Raw genomic sequence first — 20,246 nt, 5'->3', positions numbered from 1 at the left:
ATGATTGCTCGTTCCATAGAGAAATCCTATTTCTAATTCCTAATTCTATGGCACGTTCTCTGTTTTATCCACATCCAATCGATGCGGGGCGTCATCAGGGGTGCCATCATGACGACTGCCCTATTAAGAATGACAGCTCGAGAGAAAGCGAGGGCAATGGTGATCCCTCCCAGAGCTCGTGCCGCACTCTGGAGCGCTCGCCTCGCAGGGTCAGAACGTACATCCCCCTCTCTTCTCTTCTCTCATTTCAATCCATTCCTCTTCTCTTTTCTCCACTCTCACGACTGAATCCCTTCGCCACCCGTAGTGTCCCAGCCAGATTGTGCTATTTCCAAAGTAGCGATTTGGCGCTGGTTTATTCCACGCGCTTTCGTTTGTTCGTTCGTCGGTAATGGAAAACAGAAAAGAGATGGTGATGCTCCCGGAGGAAGGAGGTCAACTTGGCACGGCAGTTGGCAAGACTGGCTCTAATTTGTCGGAAGCAGTTGGAAGCCCCGCGCGAGAATCACAAGGCAAAACGGTCCACAGGAACTACACCAGCCCCGGTTCTGCGCCCTACTCGCGAGACAGATCGGACGAGGAGGTGAAGAGCGCACGGGGACGCGTGTGCGCCGATATAAGGTCGGTTGGCATGTCCTCTTCAACCGAGAGACATCGATTAGATCACACCAACAAAGAAGCTAGCAGCTCGGACACAGAGTCTGACTTCTATGAAGAAATTGATGTGAGCTGCACGCCAGAAAGCATGGACTACCCCAACCGGAAAGGTAATGCATGGAACGGCGTGGAACTCTTCTTTTCGTTTTCTTCAACACATTGCATGGATGGGATTTTGGACAACGTAAATGAATGAATGCAATAGATGTCACGGTGTAAACATCGCCAGTAGCCCATTTATGTGCATGCAGCATCCAGAATGAATAAGTAAATTATCGGGTAACATATGCAAGAAATTCTATATGATTGTATTATGGAAAGGGAGTGACAACGACTTACGGAACGTAATTGTTATGTTTTTATAACAACGTTCATTTGGAATGAATGTCACATGAATGAATTTCACTATAGCTGAACTCATGCATTGTTACATCCACACCCATGAGAGATCTCTCTTAGTGTTACACCCCCTTAGCTAGGGTTTTAACCACAGTGTCACTTTTTTAAAACGAGTACACCCGGCGCCAGACAAATTAACCAATTTGCACGAACTAGGCTACTAGTAGAGATTTTAAGTACTAAACAAACCACAAATAAAAATGGTAGACCAAAAAAAAACGTTTATATGAATTGGTTGGTAGACTGATTGGATTTGTCTGGGGACCAAACCCCTGGAGAACTGACATCAAACTGGTCATGTCTTTATGAAAAATAGGCCCCAAAATAATTGTCTAATGCTTATTAACATATGTATTTTGAGGATGTGTTTTCAAATGAATGGGAAAAAGTAGAGTACATGTTGGACGGATTATTATACATGTATTTGTATGTATTTTACCTGCATTTAAATTAGGCAAGTCAATCATAGGCCTATGCTAATCTCTTCACATTTATTTCATGAAAATATCGTGCTGATATCAAGTAAACAATTATCACAATTATGAATTAATATAATTGTCCCTTTTGCAGGTATAATATTCATCGATATGGATGGTTTAGTTTACTGTATATAGGCCTAATTTAGCATCAGATGCATTTTGGCTAGTTATGGTGCTCTGCTTTCGATTTCTGTCAACCTCAATCAAACGAAAAATACAGGCTGCAGTGTCAATTATACAAAAACAAAACGAACAAAAGAAACCGCTGTACAATTGTAGGATACTATTGTATAATCAAATGTATCTTTATTTGAGTCTTTTCGATAACAAACAATCAGATTGATGTTTTGCACCCATTCCAGGTCGAAACGGTGATTCCCCCATCCACCCCAGTGACAGCGGTATGGATCCTGGTAAGATGGGTTTGGGCCAGGTTTCGCTGTCCTACGGGGCTGACGCGATGCGCCGGTACCGGACAGCCTTTACTCGGGAGCAAATCGGACGTTTGGAGAAGGAATTCTACCGGGAGAATTACGTGTCCAGGCCGAGGAGATGCGAACTGGCGGCTTCACTAAATTTACCAGAAACCACTATCAAGGTGAGATTAGGGTCTATAATAACAACAATATTACAACAACATAATACAATTTCTCGACTACATCTAAACCTATATTATTGTCCATAGAACATATGGCCATATAAAGGACATAGTTTAATTGCGAATCTAAAAAGAAAACAATGTATGTTCGCTTGAAATCATATCAGACAAATCGAGGCCTAGGCTACTCAGACTTTATTTATGTGTGTTCTCAAAACAATGCAGTAAATGCAGGTAGATGCAGGCAACATTTACCCAAATGAAACGCTGATTCATTTTGTTAATGATTAAACCGAAAACATTTAAGGGTCGAGCTTAAGTATTGACTCATTAATTGGAATTTGCATATGCCTATTGGTCTGGCCACTACTCGCCAACTGTAAGGCCATTTGGAACCCTGCGTAAAGTGCAAAAACAACTGTAAATCCCTTGTCTGTCTCGTCACAGACTGATGTAGGTTAATATTTTACCCCGCCTGTCTGTCTGTATGTCTGTGTTCCATAGGTGTGGTTCCAGAACCGCCGGATGAAGGACAAGCGGCAGCGTCTGGCCATGACGTGGCCTCACCCTGCCGACCCCGCATTCTACACCTACATGATGAGTCACGCGGCCGCCACCGGGAACCTGGGTTACCCCTTCCCGTCCCACCTACCATTACCGTATTACTCCCACCTTGGGGTCGGAGCCGGCTCGGCCTCCTCCGCCACCCCATTCTCCAACCCCCTCAGGTCCCTTGACAGTTTCCGGATGTTGTCTCACCCCTACCAGAGGCCGGAGCTTCTGTGTTCGTTCAGGCACCCGCCCCTGTACCCCAGCCCGGCCCACGGCCTCGGTCCCGGGGGGAGCCCCTGCTCCTGCCTCGCCTGTCACTCCGCTCAATCAAACGGCCTTCAACAGAGGCCTACCGGGTCAGATTTCCCGTGCTCCCCAACGAGCAGGACTGACGCGTTTTTGACGTTTACTCCGTCGGTGCTGAGCAAGTCCTCACCGGGGACTTTGGACCAGAGAGAGGAGGTGCCATTGAACAGATAAAACGAAGAGAGCACATCCACATGTTTTCATTGGACTGGGTCAAACAAGAGCAGAAGAGGGCCATAATCTTTTATCAAACTTAGAGAAAAAAAACATGAACATGACCCAAACAGCATGAATACAACGATCACGTGGAGCATACTCCATACAAGCAGCAGCATAAACGACAGATACCGCAGTGCGCGCTGTTACATACACCTGCTACTTCAAAAAGGAGAGATGAACGCGCTCAGGCGCAAACAATTTGCCTACCTTGTTTTTAAGCTATATGTTTTCTAGCACCAACATCATATCACACATCATGACAGTCTATCCACTGAAAAATAATAATTTCAGTTGTAAAACCCCATGCAGACTATGAAACATTATGAGATCGGACAAAAAACACATTTGATTTATTGAAGATTAATTTGGTGCGAGGAAAGAGAGAGCCCGGGTGGACTGGGAATTACAGACAACCGTTTATCTCCGTGATGGATGGCGTTAACGATTTATCTTTAGGCCTATCTATAGTCTCTTCAGATTTCCAAATGGACCTGTTTTGTAAATTTCACTAGAATGGTCTATTCCAACTTCCTTTTTAACAAGGGGATGTGTTAACAGACTGCACCGTCTCATTATGGCTCTCCATCTCCCTTACCCGAGCCTCCCTTTTTGACGTGTTGGGGCCGAAATGTGCAGATGCTGGTAAAATTAGTAAGTGATGTAGGCCTATACGTAAGTGGTGGATGGGTTTTGAGTGTTGAATAAATGATAATACCGGCGCGCGCGGGGCCGTGGAGGGTTCGTTGCTGCCAAACCGTAACAAGGCGTCAGGGGAACGGATTAGCTCGCGCTGGCTTGACGGGGAAGAGGAGGAGAGGTGACGGGAGTCTGAGAAGAGGACGAGGGAGAAACGGAGAGGAGGATATAGAAGGGAAAGGGAAGAGAGAAGCCATTGGACAATCACTCCAGGCAAATTAGGCCGAGTTCGTTTGCTCGAGCTGCTGATCTCACCCATATACCCTCGACTGAACACTTGCCACCTCTCTCCCCCTGCCTCCCCAATTCTTCTGCATCCTACTTCACCATCAGCCAATGTTCATAATACCGAATGCTTGGATTAATGCATTTATAACGACTGATTCTGAAAGATAAGCCTTATATTTATTAGCCTACTCATTCTAAAATATTTTGGGGAAATTGCTATTATTTCTTTATGTCAATTTCTCGCTTTGCACTGTTACTGACATAGTATTTCATCGAAATAACCCTGTCATGTTTTATGGGTAGTACTGTAAAAAGGCTCAAGAGAGCGAATTCATATAGGTGCTGAACTCTGGTAATTTTTGCTGAATAAATTGTTGGATTGTTCTGGACTTCAAATTTGCAATAAACAGCATTTCAAACAACAACATCTATCGAATGTTTTATTTTATGACTCATTATAGGCCTACTATTTTGAATCAAAGGAAGACCTGCATGTAGAATCCTACTCTAAATCAAATGAAAATATTCTCCCAAAAGGTTATTCCTATTCTCTTGATATGGAACGAATTCATAGCTCATTGTAAGGCCTAAAGTAATATAACTAACTGAAGTGGCCGGTGTCAAAACAGAGATGCTGGGCCTCGTCTTGTGATGTGCGCGCAGATTGTGTGGCAGCTAAGTGGTCCCCGGGCTCCGTTAACGCCCGTCATAATTCCTCCACCGGTTAATAGACAACAGCAGAATTAGTTGTCTCGAAAAGATATTGGAATGCAAAAGATCGATGATCCAACCGGACCCACCAATCAGTCCGAGCTTAATTGGCTGCATTTGACTTGTAAATTGAGGCGCGCGCTCAATGTAAGCGAGAGCTTCCTGGATATAATGGGACACATTTGGAAAAGACTAGTACCACGAGCTCAAATAGGGTTCTAATAGGCGTTTACATCGTCGAAAGGGTAGATTAGAAGTTATTTCAGCAAATGAAAATTGAAAATGTGACATTTAAGTGAAGGTGGATAAAGCATTCCAATAGACTATGTCGTGTAAAACGCAGTAACAATACATTTTCCCTATAACTATGCAATGAGGCTAAAATAAGACTAATTAAGTCATGATCGTTCTCCAATTAACTAATTTCCAATCGTTATCTAACGAATAAACCAGACAAGATTACACTACGGTTGGTTTTACTTAGCCTACCATTTTAGGAAGAAATAGTCTATGGCCTTATTATAGAGATACAGATGAGGTTTTAGCAGATGCTGTTATCCAGAACAATTAGGATTAAGCACCTTGCTCAAGGGCACATTGACAGATGTTCTACCTAGTCTGCATGGGGATTCGAACCAGCGACCTTTCGGTTACTGGCCAACCGCGCTTAACAGCTCGGGTACCTGCGGCCCAAACCCTTCCTTTCCCTTTCCAATAACCACACTCTTCTAAAATATATTAGCACATACCTATTTTTGTATCTGTAGAAAAATTATGTGTAGGCTAATTACTCGTTAGATTCTCCCATTCCGCGGTCATATCCGTGTGTCACGAGGTAAAAGGTTCGTCCTAATCAGACCGCGCCCGCGAGCCCCCTCCCCCCTGATATACCCTCCACCCCACGCGCGAAGGTGTGATTGATCGCCTTATTAAGTGGAGTTCTTGTAAGTGTGACCGAGCTGATTAAAATGCATATGTTTGGAATAATACACCGTTTAAACAGCCCGGGTCGGGCGAAACCACAAGGCAGATTTATGTAAGCTATCACGCCATATTTTAGCCTGATATGGAGGTTGCAGGACGGAAACGAAAATAGTTTTGGTTTGCATAATAAAATAATAATGTAAAATAAAATGTAAACGAAATACATATTCAAATGCATCGGCCATTTCAAAATGGTGTCCCATTGGACAGTGACAGTGTGAGTTATGGGCAGCAGCCAGGATCTTATTTTGGTTATCCCATACAGTAGCAGCCACCCCCACCATATGATCATATTTTCAAACGCGCGTCACATTGCCGGAAAGACACATAAAAGTGATACAAATTACAACCACATTTAACCAACAACTCATATGGATCCCCAGCTCTCCCTCACTACAGTTGAATACTCAATGGACTAATCCACCATCAACACGCAATTTAATCGCTGGAAGACAGTATAGACTACGACCGAACGGCTGCTATATTGCGGACATAACAGCAATTACATCGGTCTTATAAGATGTTATTAGTGAGAATTGGCTCCGGGCTCGTCGGATCCCTGACTAGCACAAAGCTTCTTGATAGGGGAGGTGCGGAGCAGCTGTCCACTGGAGAGAGAAAAAAAACAGTCATTCTATCGGAGGCTGCTGCGGCTGCTGTTTAAATTGTATTACATTCTAATTTACAGGCCCTTGTCATAGCGCGCGGGGCTGGCTAGGGGAGGCGTGGATGGACCAATCACTGAGTAATGATGATGAATGGGGAATTAAACCACATACAAGCAAGACAATTTAAGCCTTCATCTGTTTAAATAGGCTTCCAATATCATTTGGAAACGGAGGTCACGTTAAATCAATCGGGCGATGTGTGAAAGTCGTTTTCGGTGGCGTCTTTATCAACATTATTTACGGTGCACGGGAGAGGGCTTTTATACCGGGCCTACGGGAGAGGGAGGGGGGAGGAGGGAGAAGGGCCCGGCTGCTCAGAGCTGGTGACATGAGGGAGTGGGGGTGCCTCTTCAATTGTCACCGGTTATTTTATTCAGGTGGATCTAAACAGGTTGTAGCCTAACTATAGCGTTTGTTGATGTGAGTCAACTCAGACTGGCACATAACAATTTCCCTCACCTAATAGAGCTATATGGATATTAAGCTAGAGTTTAACGGACCAATATTTTATTTCTGCATGTTTACACCATATGTGTATGCACAATGTAGCCCCAGAGACACGCCATTGGATGATTGAGTAATTCGCTGACTTAATGGTTCCTTAACAAATAGGCCTTTACTCACTCAAACTGTTCTTCACAACACTTCAGGGATGCACCACCAATTTGGCATGACAAGGTTGGTACCTAGGCCTACGCCAGCTAACAACAAACGTTCCCACATCTGTAGATAAGGTCATTAATTAACATTTTCATAGAAATGTTCCCGTGATGTGAAAGGAATGTTTCCAAGAGATCCTTCCCTTAATGTCAAATAAAACTTACCCAGAATGTGGTTAAGTGTGGTTGTTCTCAGAAGGTAAGATACTAATGTTCTAGACATGTTTCATGAGAACGTTGCAAGATCTCTCCTGTGTCCAGTTTTCTGAGGTTTAGGAGAATATTCCATCAACATCCCCCCAAAATAAATCTTAGCTCTGTTACAATTACACTCAATAAAGACTTTTAGTGATTCAGGAGTATTACTAAAACAGGTTAACATGCCCCACCAACATTAAACAACTATAGTGAAAGCACTAGCTGAAATAAGAACATGACGACAATAGTCAGATGAACCAGTAGTCGTCAAGGCCAAAGTGGCATAGCTGGAAACTCAGCATACCGAGTTCAAATTCCAGGTGAGGACTGTTGAATAGTAATTTCTGTATAAATTAAAATGCACAATATGTGTCAAATAGGCCTATGTAAAATGAAAACATATGTTAAAAGCCCTGTGTGTGAGAGTAGGAACAATCACTTCCATTTGTAGCTGTATCTAAGTGGAAATCTCGACCAAAAAAACGGTTACAAAATCTGATGTGGAAGTTCCACACGTTGCTGATTGTTCCGCTGACATCACATGACCACCGTTACAATGATCATCACGATACTTACCAGGATTCTTCCAGAATGGCGTGAGTGAAACAGCAAAAGCTTTTGGGTTTGGTATTTCACATGATGTAGCTTACACTGCTGTTTAAATACATTATTTCTGGCAGATTGCCTTTACTACATGTAGATGGGCTACCTCTCTGCTCCATCCCCAAACGTGCTCTAGAACTATGGTTTTCCCTGTAGATTTATGGGCCTACGGCCTCGACATTGGTCTACATTTGAACAATTCTCCCCTGTGCATTACCCTTCCCCCTCCACTCCCTGTGTCTGGTCCTGACTGTTACCCCTCACTACCCTGACCATCCATCCTCTCCTGTTACCCCCCCCCCCCACCATTTGGGGATCCAGGAGTATAGGTAGGAGTATAGGAAGGAGTATATGTAGTAGAATAGGTAGTATAGGTAGGAGTATAGGTAGGAGTATAGGAAGGAGTATAGGTAGTAGAATAGGTAGTATAGGAAGGAGTATAGGTAGGAGTATAGGAAGGAGTATAGGTAGTAGAATAGGTAGTATAGGAAGGAGTATAGGTAGGAGTATAGGAAGGAGTATAGGTAGTAGAATAGGTAGTATAGGTAGGAGTATAGGAAGGAGTATAGGTAGTAGAATAGGTAGTATAGGAAGGAGTATAGGAAGGAGTATAGGAAGGAGTATAGGTAGTAGAATAGGTAGTATAGGTAGGAGTATAGGAAGGAGTATAGGTAGTAGAATAGGTAGTATAGGAAGGAGTATAGGAAGGAGTATAGGAAGGAGTATAGGTAGTAGAATAGGTAGTATAGGTAGGAGTATAGGAAGGAGTATAGGTAGTAGAATAGGTAGTATAGGAAGGAGTATAGGTAGGAGTATAGGAAGGAGTATAGGTAGTAGAATAGGTAGTATAGGTAGGAGTATAGGAAGGAGTATAGGTAGTAGAATAGGTAGTATAGGAAGGAGTATAGGTAGGAGTATATGAAGGAGTATAGGTAGTAGAATAGGTAGTATAGGAAGGAGTATAGGTAGGAGTATAGGAAGGAGTATAGGTAGTAGAATAGGTAGTATAGGTAGGATTATAGGTAGGAGTATATTTAGGAGTATAGGTAGTAGTATAGGTAGGGGTATAGGTTGTAGTACAGGTAGTAGTATAGGTAGGAGTATAAGTAGTAGTATAGGTAGGGGTATAGGTTGTAGTACAGGCAGTAGTACAGGTTGTAGTGTAGGTAGGAGTATAAGTAGTAGTATAGGTAGGGGTATAGGTTGTAGTACAGGCAGTAGTACAGGTAATAGTGTAGGTAGGAGTATAAGTAGTAGTATAGGTAGGGGTATAGGTTGTAGTACAGGTAGTAGTACAGGTAGTAGTGTAGGTAGGAGTATGGGTAGGAGTGACCATACCGATCATTCTGCTGGCTACATCAGGGTCTGAACGTTTCCTATTCAGCATGCTGATAGTGATGTGATAGAGTTGTTATAGTTATCATTATCTTGTTGTTCCCCAGCTTGCTCCATCACATCATCTGTTTGTGGACACAGCCTGTGGAATTCATACATCACATATTCTGTTTTTGGAACACAGCCTGTGGAATTCATACATCACATACATCACATCATCTGTTTGTGGAACACAGCCTGTGGAATTCATACATCACATCATCTGTTTTTGGAACACAGCATGTGGAATTCATACATCACATCATCTGTTTGTGGAACACCGCCTGTGGAATTCATACATCACATCATCTGTTTGTGGAACACAGCCTGTGGAATTCATACATCACATCATCTGTTTGTGGAACACAGCCTGTGGAATTCATACATCTCATCATCTGTTTGTGGAACACAGCCTGTGGAATTCATACATCACATATTCTGTTTGTGGAACACAGTTTATGGAACTCATACATCACATCTTCTGTTTTTTCAACACAGCTTATGAAACTCATACATCACATCTTCTGTTTTTTCAACACAACTTATGGAACTCACCCAGATTATGCAACATTGTTTAAAATAATTTAATAAGCACTTTGTTTTATGGGGGAGTGTTATTGTTTTACGACCCTCTGGGCAGCCAATGGCTTTGCAGATCGGTCCAGCTCTCCACACATCATTTTATTTTACTGCATGTTGGCCGCTTTACTGCTCGGCAACGGCTTCACTGATGGCGACAGGGAAAGTTTTCCCGCTCGTTCCCAGAGAATCATCATAAGGAGAGAGAACGTAAACACACACACAGAGGAAAAATTTTCAAAAGCAGCAATATGTTCACACAGTTATATTGTGCACAGCCACACAGTTATATTGTACACAGCCATACAGTAATATTGTACACAGCCACACAGTTATATTGTGCACAGCCACACAGTTATATTGTACACAGCCACACAGTTATATTGTATACAGCCACACAGTTATATTGTACACAGCCACACAGTTATATTGTGCACAGCCACACAGTTATATTGTACACAGCCACACAGTTATATTGTGCACAGCCACACAGTAATATTGTGCACAGTCACACAGTTATATTGTACACAGCCACACAGTTATATTGTGCACAGCCACACAGTAATATTGTGCACAGTCACACAGTTATATTGTACACAGCCACACAGTTATATTGTGCACAGCCACACAGTTATATTGTGCACAGCCACACAGTTATATTGTGCACAGCCACACAGTCGAGCAGTAATGTTGTTGTGGACCATAGAAGGAGTCCTAGGTCTTTGACACTGGTTTCTGTAAGCCTCAACAGCTTTGGGTTACATTGATATCCTCAGTGAGAATGTGCCATATGACAGTGAATATCAACCATTAAATATGTCAATCAAATCTTATGGATTTTGAGTAGAAAGAGTTTACAGTGAATGTGTTTGGGTGGTTTTCTGTGTTTGAGTATCGATCAGTATTGTCTGGTGGGTATTTGGTCAATATTGTATATGGATGAAAAAATACACTGACAATGTGCTCTTCTGTGGCAGGTGGTATAGACAACCTTTTGCCCTTTGCTACCTGTGTGTGTGTGGGAGTACCGCTTTGTGTATGTGTGTGTGTGTTTGTGTATGTACCGCTTTGTGTATGTGTGTGTGTGTTTGTACCGCATTGTGTATGTGTGTGTGTGTGTTTCTATGTGTGTGTGTTTGTGTACTGCTTTGTGTGTGTGTGTCTGTGTGTCTCTGTGTGTGTGTATGTGTGTGTTTCTTTGTGTGTGTGTGTGTGTGTCTGTGTGTGTGTGTATGTGTGTGTGTCTGTGTGTGTGTGTATGTGTGTGTGTCTGTGTGTGTGTGTGTGTGTGTCTCTGTGTGTGTGTGTATGTGTGTGTGTCTGTGTGTGTGTCTGTGTGTGTGTGTCTGTGTGTCTCTGTGTGTGTGTCTGTGTGTCTCTGTTTGTGTGTGTGTGTATGGGTGCGTAATGTATTGTCATTATTTCCCGTCCCGTGACCGTCACACTCGGCCTGCTGCACCCCTCCAGAAGTACTGGGATGTCTGGGCTTCCCCCTCTACCTGCTCGTCCCTTCGACCCACGGTCAGCCCAAACTGCTGAGTCGCTCTGACCACTGACTGCTGACCAATGAGCAGAGTTTTGTGACATCAATGGTCCTAATTGACCATCCTGTAAGAGAATTTCAACAGAATGAAGAAAGGAGTTGACCCTGCCCACCAGTAGAACAGGGTCAGATATTTTATTTTCACCCTTAAAGACACTAGTGAAAGTCCACCCCCCCCAATCTTCGCATTCTGCTCCACATTTTCAAAGTAAAAGAAAATGAACAGTTAAGACATTCTAGTGTGTGTGTGTGTGTGTGTGTGTGTGTGTGTGTGTGTGTGTGTGTGTGTTCAGGGGGTTGCAAGTGTGTTCACACCCCTTCACTTTTTCACCATTTTGTTAAGTTACAGCCTAAATTTAAAATGGATTAAATAGGGATTTTGCTTCGTCACTGGCCAACACACAATAGCCCCTAATGTCAAAGTGGAATTATGTTCTTTGAAATGTTTACAAATTCATAAAAAAATTTACATCTTGAGTCAATAAGTATTCAACCCCTTTGTTATGGCAAGACTAAATAAGTTCAGGAATAAAAATGTGATTAACAAGTCACATAATAAGTTGCATGGACTCATTCGATGTGGAATAACAGTGTTTAACATTATTTTTGAATGACTACCTCATCTCTGTACCCCACACATACAGATATCTGTAAGGTCCCTCAGTTGAGCAGTGAATTTCAAACACAGATTCAACCACAAAGACCAGGGAGGTTTTCCAATGCCTATTTACAACAAGGCACTAAAGTTATCCTGCAAAACATGTGGCAAAGCAATTAACTTTCTGTCATGAATACAAAGTATTATGTTTGGGGCAAATCCAATACAACACATTACTGAATACCACTTTCCATATTTTCAAGCATAGTGGTGGCTGCATCATGTTATGGGTATGCTTGGGGAGTTTTTCAGGATAAAAAAGAAAGGGAATAGAGCTAAGCACAAGCAAAATACTAGAGGAAAACCTGGTTTAGTCTGCTTTCCACCAGACCCTGGAAGATGAATTCACCTTTCAGCAGGACAATAACCTAAAACTCAAGTCCAAATCTACACGGGAGTTGTTTACTAAGAAGACAGTGAATGTTGCTGAGTGGCTGAGTAAAATTTTTGACTCAAATCTACCTGGAAATCTAATGGCAAGACCTGAAAATGGTCGTCTAGCAATAATCAACAACCATTTTGACAGAGTTTGAAGAATTTTGAAAAGAATAATGGGCAAATGTTGCACAATCCAGGTGTGGGAAGCTCTTAGGTCGTGTCTACACCTGACACCTACATGCGACTTCTGCTATCAGAATACGAAGATTGCATTGAAAAGACGGGTCTAGACGCACAAAAGTGTCTTTGTGGTGTGATTGTGTTCAGATCTGTCTGACCACTTCATGAGGTGGTCAGGGATGCATTATGTGTGGATTTCTCCTCAGTCTGAATGCAATCAGGCTACCGAAAGTGCATACAGTTGGTGACGTCATCAGAACTCCTCCCACAAGTCTTCAGAAAACTTTTCATTTCATTATGATGTTGGAAGAAATACATTCCGAGAGTGTGAGGAATGTGTTTGCTATCCAGCTAGCTAATATTTATAAAATATATGTTTTGTTTAGCTAGAGTTATGCTAACCTACAGAGGTTAGCTGGCTTGTTAGCTACAGTAGTTAGCTGCTGCCATTAGTTGTTGTGTTATAATATTTAGCCTATTCCACCATTTGTAGAATGCCTTCTGGCATTTGAATATAGTATGGGAATAGGGAATCCGGACACATTGTGGACACATTTAAATGTAGATACATGACAGAATTCCATGATCAGAACTCTAAAGCTGCATGTACTCTCAAGTCTAGACCCGGCCTTATAGATTTACCCAGAAAGACTAACAGCTGTAATCGCTACCAAAGACGCTTAAAGAAAGTATTGGCTCACGGGTGTGAATACTTATGTTAATTAGATATTTCTGTGTTTCATTTTAAATACATTTGCAAAAATGTCTAAAAACTTGTTTTCACTTTGTCATGATGGGGTACTGTGTATAGACAGGTGAGAAAAATACATACATTCAAGGGATATTAACTTTATTTTTGACTATTTTCTACATTGTAGAATAATAGAGAAGACATCAGAACTATGAAATAACACATATGAAATCATGTAGTAGCCACCCTTTGCCTTGATGACAGCTTTGCACACTCTTGGCATTCTCTCAATCAGCTTCACCTGGAATGCTTTTCCAACAGTCTTGAAGGAGTTCACACATATGCTGAGCACTTGATGGCTGCTTTTCCTTCACTCTGCAGGTCCAACTCATCCCAAACCATCTCAATTGGTTTGAGGTCGGGCGATTGTGGAGGCCAGGTCATCTGATGCATCACTCCATCACTCTCCTTCTTGGTCAAATAGCCCTAACACAGCCTGGAGGGGTGTTGGGTCATTGTCTTGTTGGAAAACAAATGATAGTCCCACAAAGCGCAAACCAGATGAGATGGAGTATCACTACGGAATGCTGTGGTAGCCATGCTGGTTAAGCGTGCCTTGAATTCCAAATAACTCACAGACAGTGTAACCAGCAAAGCACCCCCACACCATCACACCTCCTTCTCCATGCTTCATGGTGGGAACCACACATACGGAGATCATCCGTTCACCTACTCTGCGTCTCACAAAGACACTGCGGTCTCAAATATGGAGTCATCAGACCAAAGGACAGATTTCCACTGGTCTAATGTCCAATGCTCGTGTTTCTTGGACAAGCAAGTCTCTTCTTCTTATTTGTGTCCTTAATTAAGTAGTGGTTTCTTAGCAGCAATTGGACCATGAAGGCCTGATTCACGCAGTCTCCTCTGAACAGTTGATGTTGAGATGTGTCTGTTACTTGAACTCTGTGAAGCATTTATTTGGGCTGCAATTTCTGAGGCTGGTAAGTCTATGGCGGTCCTCATGAGAGCCAGTTTCATCATAGCACATGATGGTTTTTGTGACTGCACTTGAAAAAACATTCAAAGTTCTTGAAGTTTTCCAGATTGACTGACTTTTATGTCTTAAGGTAATGATGGACTGTTGTTTCTATTTGTTTATTTGAGCTGTTCTTGACATAATATGGACTTGGTCTTTTACCAAATAGGGCGATCTTCTGTATACCTCCCCTACCTTGTCACAACACAACTTATTGGCTCAAACGCATTAAGAACTAAATCAATTCCACAAATGAACTTTTAACAAGGCACACCTGTTAATTGAAATGCATTCCAGGTAACTACATCATGAGGCAAAGGTTGGCTACTTTGAAGAATCTTAATTATAACATATATTTTGATTTGTTTAACTATTTTTTGGTTATTACATGATTCCATGTGTTATTTCATAGTTTTCATGTCTTCAATATTCTTCTACAATGTAGAAAATAGTGAAGAAAATGACTAAAACCCTTTGAATGAGAAGGTGTGTGCAAACCTTTGACTGGTACTGTATATTTAATCCATTTTGAACTCAGCCTGTAACCCAACAAAATGTGGAATACGTCAAGGGGTTTGAATACTATCTGAAGGCTCTGTAAGTGAGCAAGGTAAGGTGAAACCGTGGGAAAGAGACCAGGGGAGATAGTAGCGAGATAGCTGTTCACTGATGCCCTTTCTAAGAGCCTGTACTTAGTGTCTTTAAAGGAAATGCTTTGAAAGGCCACTCACACTGTTAGTCTTTGAGCAGACCTCCCCAAACATATAAACTTATAGAGAGAAAGAGGGAGGGAAGGACCGAAAGGGAGGAGTGTGTGTATGTCTAATGGTTTGTGAGTCGCTCCAGGAGGGTCTGTCCTATGTAAGTGATGATGTGTGTGTTGATGTTAGTATGATGACAGGGTCACACCCTGACCTGAGATATCTCTGCTTTCTTTATATTTTGGTTAGGTCAGGGTGTGACTAGGGTGGGTATGCTAGTTTTGTATTGTCTAGAGTTTTTTATTGTCTAGGGTCTTTTTATTGTCTAGGGTTTTGTATTGTCTAGGGTTTTGTATTGTCTAGGGTTTTTTATTGTCTAGGGTCTTTGTATGTCTAGAGTTTTGTAGGTCTAGGGTTTTTTGTAACTCTATGTTGGCCTGATATGGTTCCCAATCAGAGACAGCTGTTTATCGTTGTCTCTGATTGGGGATCATATTTAGGTAGCCAATTCCCTTTGGTGTTTGTGGGATCTTGTCTCTGTGTAGTTGCCTGTCAGCACTCGTTTGTCTAGCGTCACAGTTTATTTTGTTAGTTTGTTCAGTGTTCATTCTTTTAATAAATAAGAATGTACTTATACCACGCTAAGCCTTGGTCCAATCCTTATAACGAATGTGACAGACAGGTTAGTTGTTCAAGAGGGTGTGTGTGTGTTGATGTTAGTATGATGACAGGTTAGTTGTTCAGGAGGGGGTGTGTGTGTTGATGTTAGTATGATGACAGGCTAGTTGTTCAAGAGGGTGTGTGTGTGTTGATGTTAGTATGATGACAGGTTAGTTGTTCAGGAGGGAGTGTGTGTGTTGATGTTAGTATGATGACAGGTTAGTTGTTCAAGAGGGTGTGTGTGTGTTGATGTTAGTATGATGACAGGTTAGTTGTTCAGGAGGGGGTGTGTGTGTTGATGTTAGTATGATGACAGGCTAGTTGTTCAGGAGGGGGTGTGTGTGTTGATGTTAGTATGATGACAGGCTAGTTGTTCAGGAGGGGGTGTGTGTGTTGATGTTAGTATGATGACAGGTTAGTTGTTCAAGAGGGTGTGTGTGTGTTGATGTTAGTATGATGACAGGTTAGTTGTTCAGGAGGGGGTGTGTGTGTTGATGTTAGTATGATGACAGGCTAGTTGTTCAGGAGGGGGTGTGTGTGTTGATGTTAGTATGATGACAGGCTAGTTGTTCAGGAGGGGGTGTGTGTGTTGATGTTAGTATGATGACAGGTTAGTTGTTCAGGAGGGGGTGTGTGTGTTGATGTTAGTATGATGACAGGTTAGTTGTTCAGGAGGGGGTGTGTGTGTTGATGTTAGTATGATGACAGGCTAGTTGTTCAGGAGGGGGTGTGTGTGTTGATATTAGTAGGATGACAGGCTAGTTGTTCAGGAGGGTGTTTGTGTCTTTACGTGGGTTTTGGGAGGGAGGGAGTGTATTTGGTTTGTATGTACACCGGAGTGTATATAAGTGTACAGATTGAGAGTGTATATAGGTAGGCAGATTTGAACAAGGATGTTGACCAAGACAGAAACTAGGTTGACGAGGGTGGTGGGGACCAGGGAGAGACGAGGGTGGTGGGGACCAGGGAGAGACGAGGGTGGTGGGGGCCAGGGAGAGACGAGGGTGGTGGGGGCCAGGGAGAGACGAGGGTGGTGGGGGCCAGGGAGAGACGAGGGTGGTGGGGTTGGGACGAAGGTGGGGGAAGGGGGGTTAATGGAACTTTTATGGGTTTGTCGTGCAATCATGTGACCCCTGGCATCTTTCCCCTTCTCTCTCCCTCTCTCTCCCCCCTTCTCTTGGTCTCTCTCTCTCCCCCCTTCTCTCGGTCTCTCTCTCTCTCTCTCTCCCCCCTTCTCTCGGTCTCTCTCTCTCTCTCTCTCTCTCTCCCCCCTTCTCTCGGTCTCTCTCTCTCTCTCTCTCTCTCTCTCTCCCCCCTTCTCTCGGTCTCTCTCTCTCTCTCTCCCTCCTTCTCTCGGTCTCTCGGTCTCTCTCTCTCTCTCTCTCCCCCCTTCTCTCGGTCTCTCTCTCTCTCTCTCCCCCCTTCTCTCTCTCTCTCTCCCCCCTTCTCTCGGTCTCTCTCTCTCTCCCCCCTTCTCTCGGTCTCTCTCTCTCTCCCCCCTTCTCTCTCTCTCTCTCCCCCCTTCTCTCTCTCTCTCTCCCCCCTTCTCTCTCTCCCCCCTTCTCTCGGTCTCTCTCTCTCTCTCCCCCCTTCTCTCGGTCTCTCTCTCTCTCTCCCCCTTCTCTCGGTCTCTCTCTCTCTCTCTCAATTAAATGTAAGTGATTTCAATTCAAAGGGCTTTATTGGCATGGGAAACGTGTTCACATTGCCAAAGCAAGTGAAATAGACAAACAAAAAGGGAAATAAACAATGTAAATAAACAGAAAAACAGAAAGAAATGAACAGTAAACATTACTTACAAAAGTTTTAAAATACTAAAGACGTTTAAAATGTTACATTATTGGCTAAGTACAGTGTTGTAACAATTGACAAATAGTTTAAGTATAAAAGGGAAAATTAATAAACAGATAAATATTGGTTGTATTTACAATGGTGTTTGTTCTTCACTGGTTGTCCTTTCCTTGTGACAACTGGTCATGCTGCTGCTGTGTTGCTGTTGTGATGGCACACTGGTATTTCACCTAATAGATATGAGAGTTTATTAAGATTGAATGTGTTTTCAAATTCTTTGTGGGTCTGTGTAATCTGAGGGAAATATGTCTTTAATATGGTCATACATTTGGTTAGGAAGTGCAGCTCGGTTTCCATCTCATTTTGTGGGCAGTGGGCACAGTCTGCCTATGGCGGCCTCTCTCAATAGCAAAGCTATGCTCACTGAGTCTGTACATAGTCAAATATTTCCTTCAATTTGGGTCAGTCGCAGTGGTCAGGTATTCTGCCACTGTGTACTCTCTGTTTAGAGCCAAATAAGATTCCAGTTTGCTCAGTTTCTTTTTTGATTCTTTACAATGTTGGGTCTAATTGTGTTTCTGTCCTGGGGCTCTGTGGGGTCTTTTTTGTTTGTGAACAACAGAGACCCTGTATCAGCTGGCGAGGGATTTGTTATGGACGGTTTGAGAATCATTTATTTTTAGGTGGTTGTAGAATTTAACTGGTCTACATTGATTTCAATAATTAGGGGGAATGATCTTAATTCTGCTCTGCAAGCATTATTGGGTGTTTTACGTTGTACAGGGAGGATGTTTTTGCAGAACATCATGGTGCTGCTGTAGGCCCTACTTGGTTGGGGACAGAATCACCAGATCATCTGCAAACTAGTTCTTAGAATGCACTAAGAAGCATAGAGTGATGTTTGAGACATAGGATTGGTCAGCTAACAGTGCCATGACCTATGCAGAAGAGCAGTCAGAGAATTGACCATAATCTCTCCCCTCTCCTGTCCAGCCCTTCTATCCTCCACCCCTCCCCTCTCCTCTCTCCTGTCCAGCCCTCCACCTCAGCTTCCTCACTCCTCTCCTCCCCTCTCCCCAGCCCTACTACCCCCCCCCATCTCCCTCACTCCTCCCCTCCCCTCTCCTCTCTCCTGTCCAGCCCTCCTATCCTCCACCTCAGCTTCCTCACCCCTCCCCTCTTCTGTCCAGCCCCCCACCCCCACTCCTCCTTTGTCCATGTCTTTTAGCCAGAGGGGGAGTCTGGAGGGGGAGGGCTAGGCTGGAGGAGGGGGGCGTATTGTAGGTGTGGATTGATGGACATTGGCATGGGTAAGCGGGTCTAGGACCGGACAGTAGAATCATAAAACAGGCTAAAGGATGAGAGGCAGGAGGTGGCCAGACGCAACTTTTAATGTTCCCCATGACTCACACTGACTGTCCATAATGAGTTTTATTCACTTCCATCATTTGAGTGTCAATGACGATCATGGGCCGGGCAGAGAAAATGATTGAAGGAGGAGGGGGGGGGAGGGGGGGGGCACATAGATACACATCTCCTATGACCACAAGGCGACCTGCAGTTGACCGCTACAAACAAGGAGATAAGGATGGTCACATTGCAGTGACCACAAAATGACCAGACCATTGCAAAGAAACCATAAGTAAGATTGGAAAGCTAGTTGGAAGGCTGGAATACTGTTAATTCCTGAGTAAGAGTGGAAAGCTAGTTGGAAGGATGGAACACTGGTCATTCCTAAGTAAGAGTGGAAAGCTGATTGTTTGACAGATTTGGGATCACTTCAGTCCAAACGTGTTGATAATGACATGACATTTAGGACTGAAGAAATCTCACTGTGGGGTAGATCAATAGCCACACACTTTATTCCTGAAAACCATCACTGGTTTACCTTGCCCTTCTCCTTTTCATTATTTTTCTCACCTTCCTCTTACTCCTCCGTATTCAAGCCCATATTCTGTTTCTTTCTCCACCTTCCTCTCTCTCCATCCAGGCATATCTCCCTCATACAAAGGAGACGGTGATAATCCCCCCAATAAGAGATCAATATCTTCTCTTCTCATCCTTTTTATGTCTCTTCACACTCTCTTTCTCTCTCCCTGTCTCTATCGGTCCTCCTCTCCTCCCCACACCTATAGGCAGGACCCCTTCACAGGCACTCCACAGACAGGCAGTTTAAAGATAATAATCAATATTGATCCAGAGAGAGAGAGAGAATGAAAGAGAGAAGGAAAGAAAGAGGGAATAAGGAGGAAGAAGGGTGCGAGGGAGGGAGTGACCGGCCCTCACTCTGTCTGGTCTCTGACACGATCAATGAGCTTTAGCGAATAGAGGATAGATGGAGCCTCTGACTGCTTTAGAGGATAGAGGATGGATGGAGCCTCTGACTGCTTCCTAGTCAGTGACACTGCTAAAGAGATTACACCCCAGGAGTGACACAGCCATGGCCCACACACTCTCCACCTCTCTCTTTCTCCCCCCATCTGTCTCTATTTCTGCCTCTCTCTCGCTATATACACCACCGTTCAAAGGTTTGGGGTCACTTACAAATGTCCTTGTTTTTTAAAGAAAAGCACTTTTTTGTCTGTTTCTCAAACTAGACACTATAATGTACTTGTCCTCTTGCTCAGTTGTGCACCGGGGCCTCCCACTCATTCTATTCTGGTTAGCGCCAGTTTGCGCTGTTCTGTGAAGGGAGTAG

At 43.3% G+C, this 20,246-nt stretch overlaps 1 protein-coding gene across 1 annotated transcript; it reads left to right on the top strand.

The window, feature by feature from the left end:
- The first annotated feature begins 391 nt into the window (after positions 1 to 391).
- Positions 392 to 3,288, top strand: LOC109903267 (homeobox protein XHOX-3-like). The gene is made up of 3 exons (XM_020499904.2): positions 392 to 767; positions 1,898 to 2,133; positions 2,638 to 3,288. The coding sequence occupies exons 1-3, from the start codon at positions 392 to 394 to the stop codon at positions 3,163 to 3,165; spliced, it is 1,140 nt and encodes a 379-aa protein (XP_020355493.1). The 3' UTR covers positions 3,166 to 3,288.
- Positions 3,289 to 20,246: the final 16,958 nt, after the last annotated feature.

The sequence above is a fragment of the Oncorhynchus kisutch genome, linkage group LG14, assembly GCF_002021735.2.
Source record: "Oncorhynchus kisutch isolate 150728-3 linkage group LG14, Okis_V2, whole genome shotgun sequence".
Taxonomy (NCBI): Eukaryota; Metazoa; Chordata; class Actinopteri; order Salmoniformes; family Salmonidae; genus Oncorhynchus; species Oncorhynchus kisutch.
Note: the sequence above shows the minus strand (reverse complement) of the source record. Positions and strands in the feature narration are given on the sequence as shown.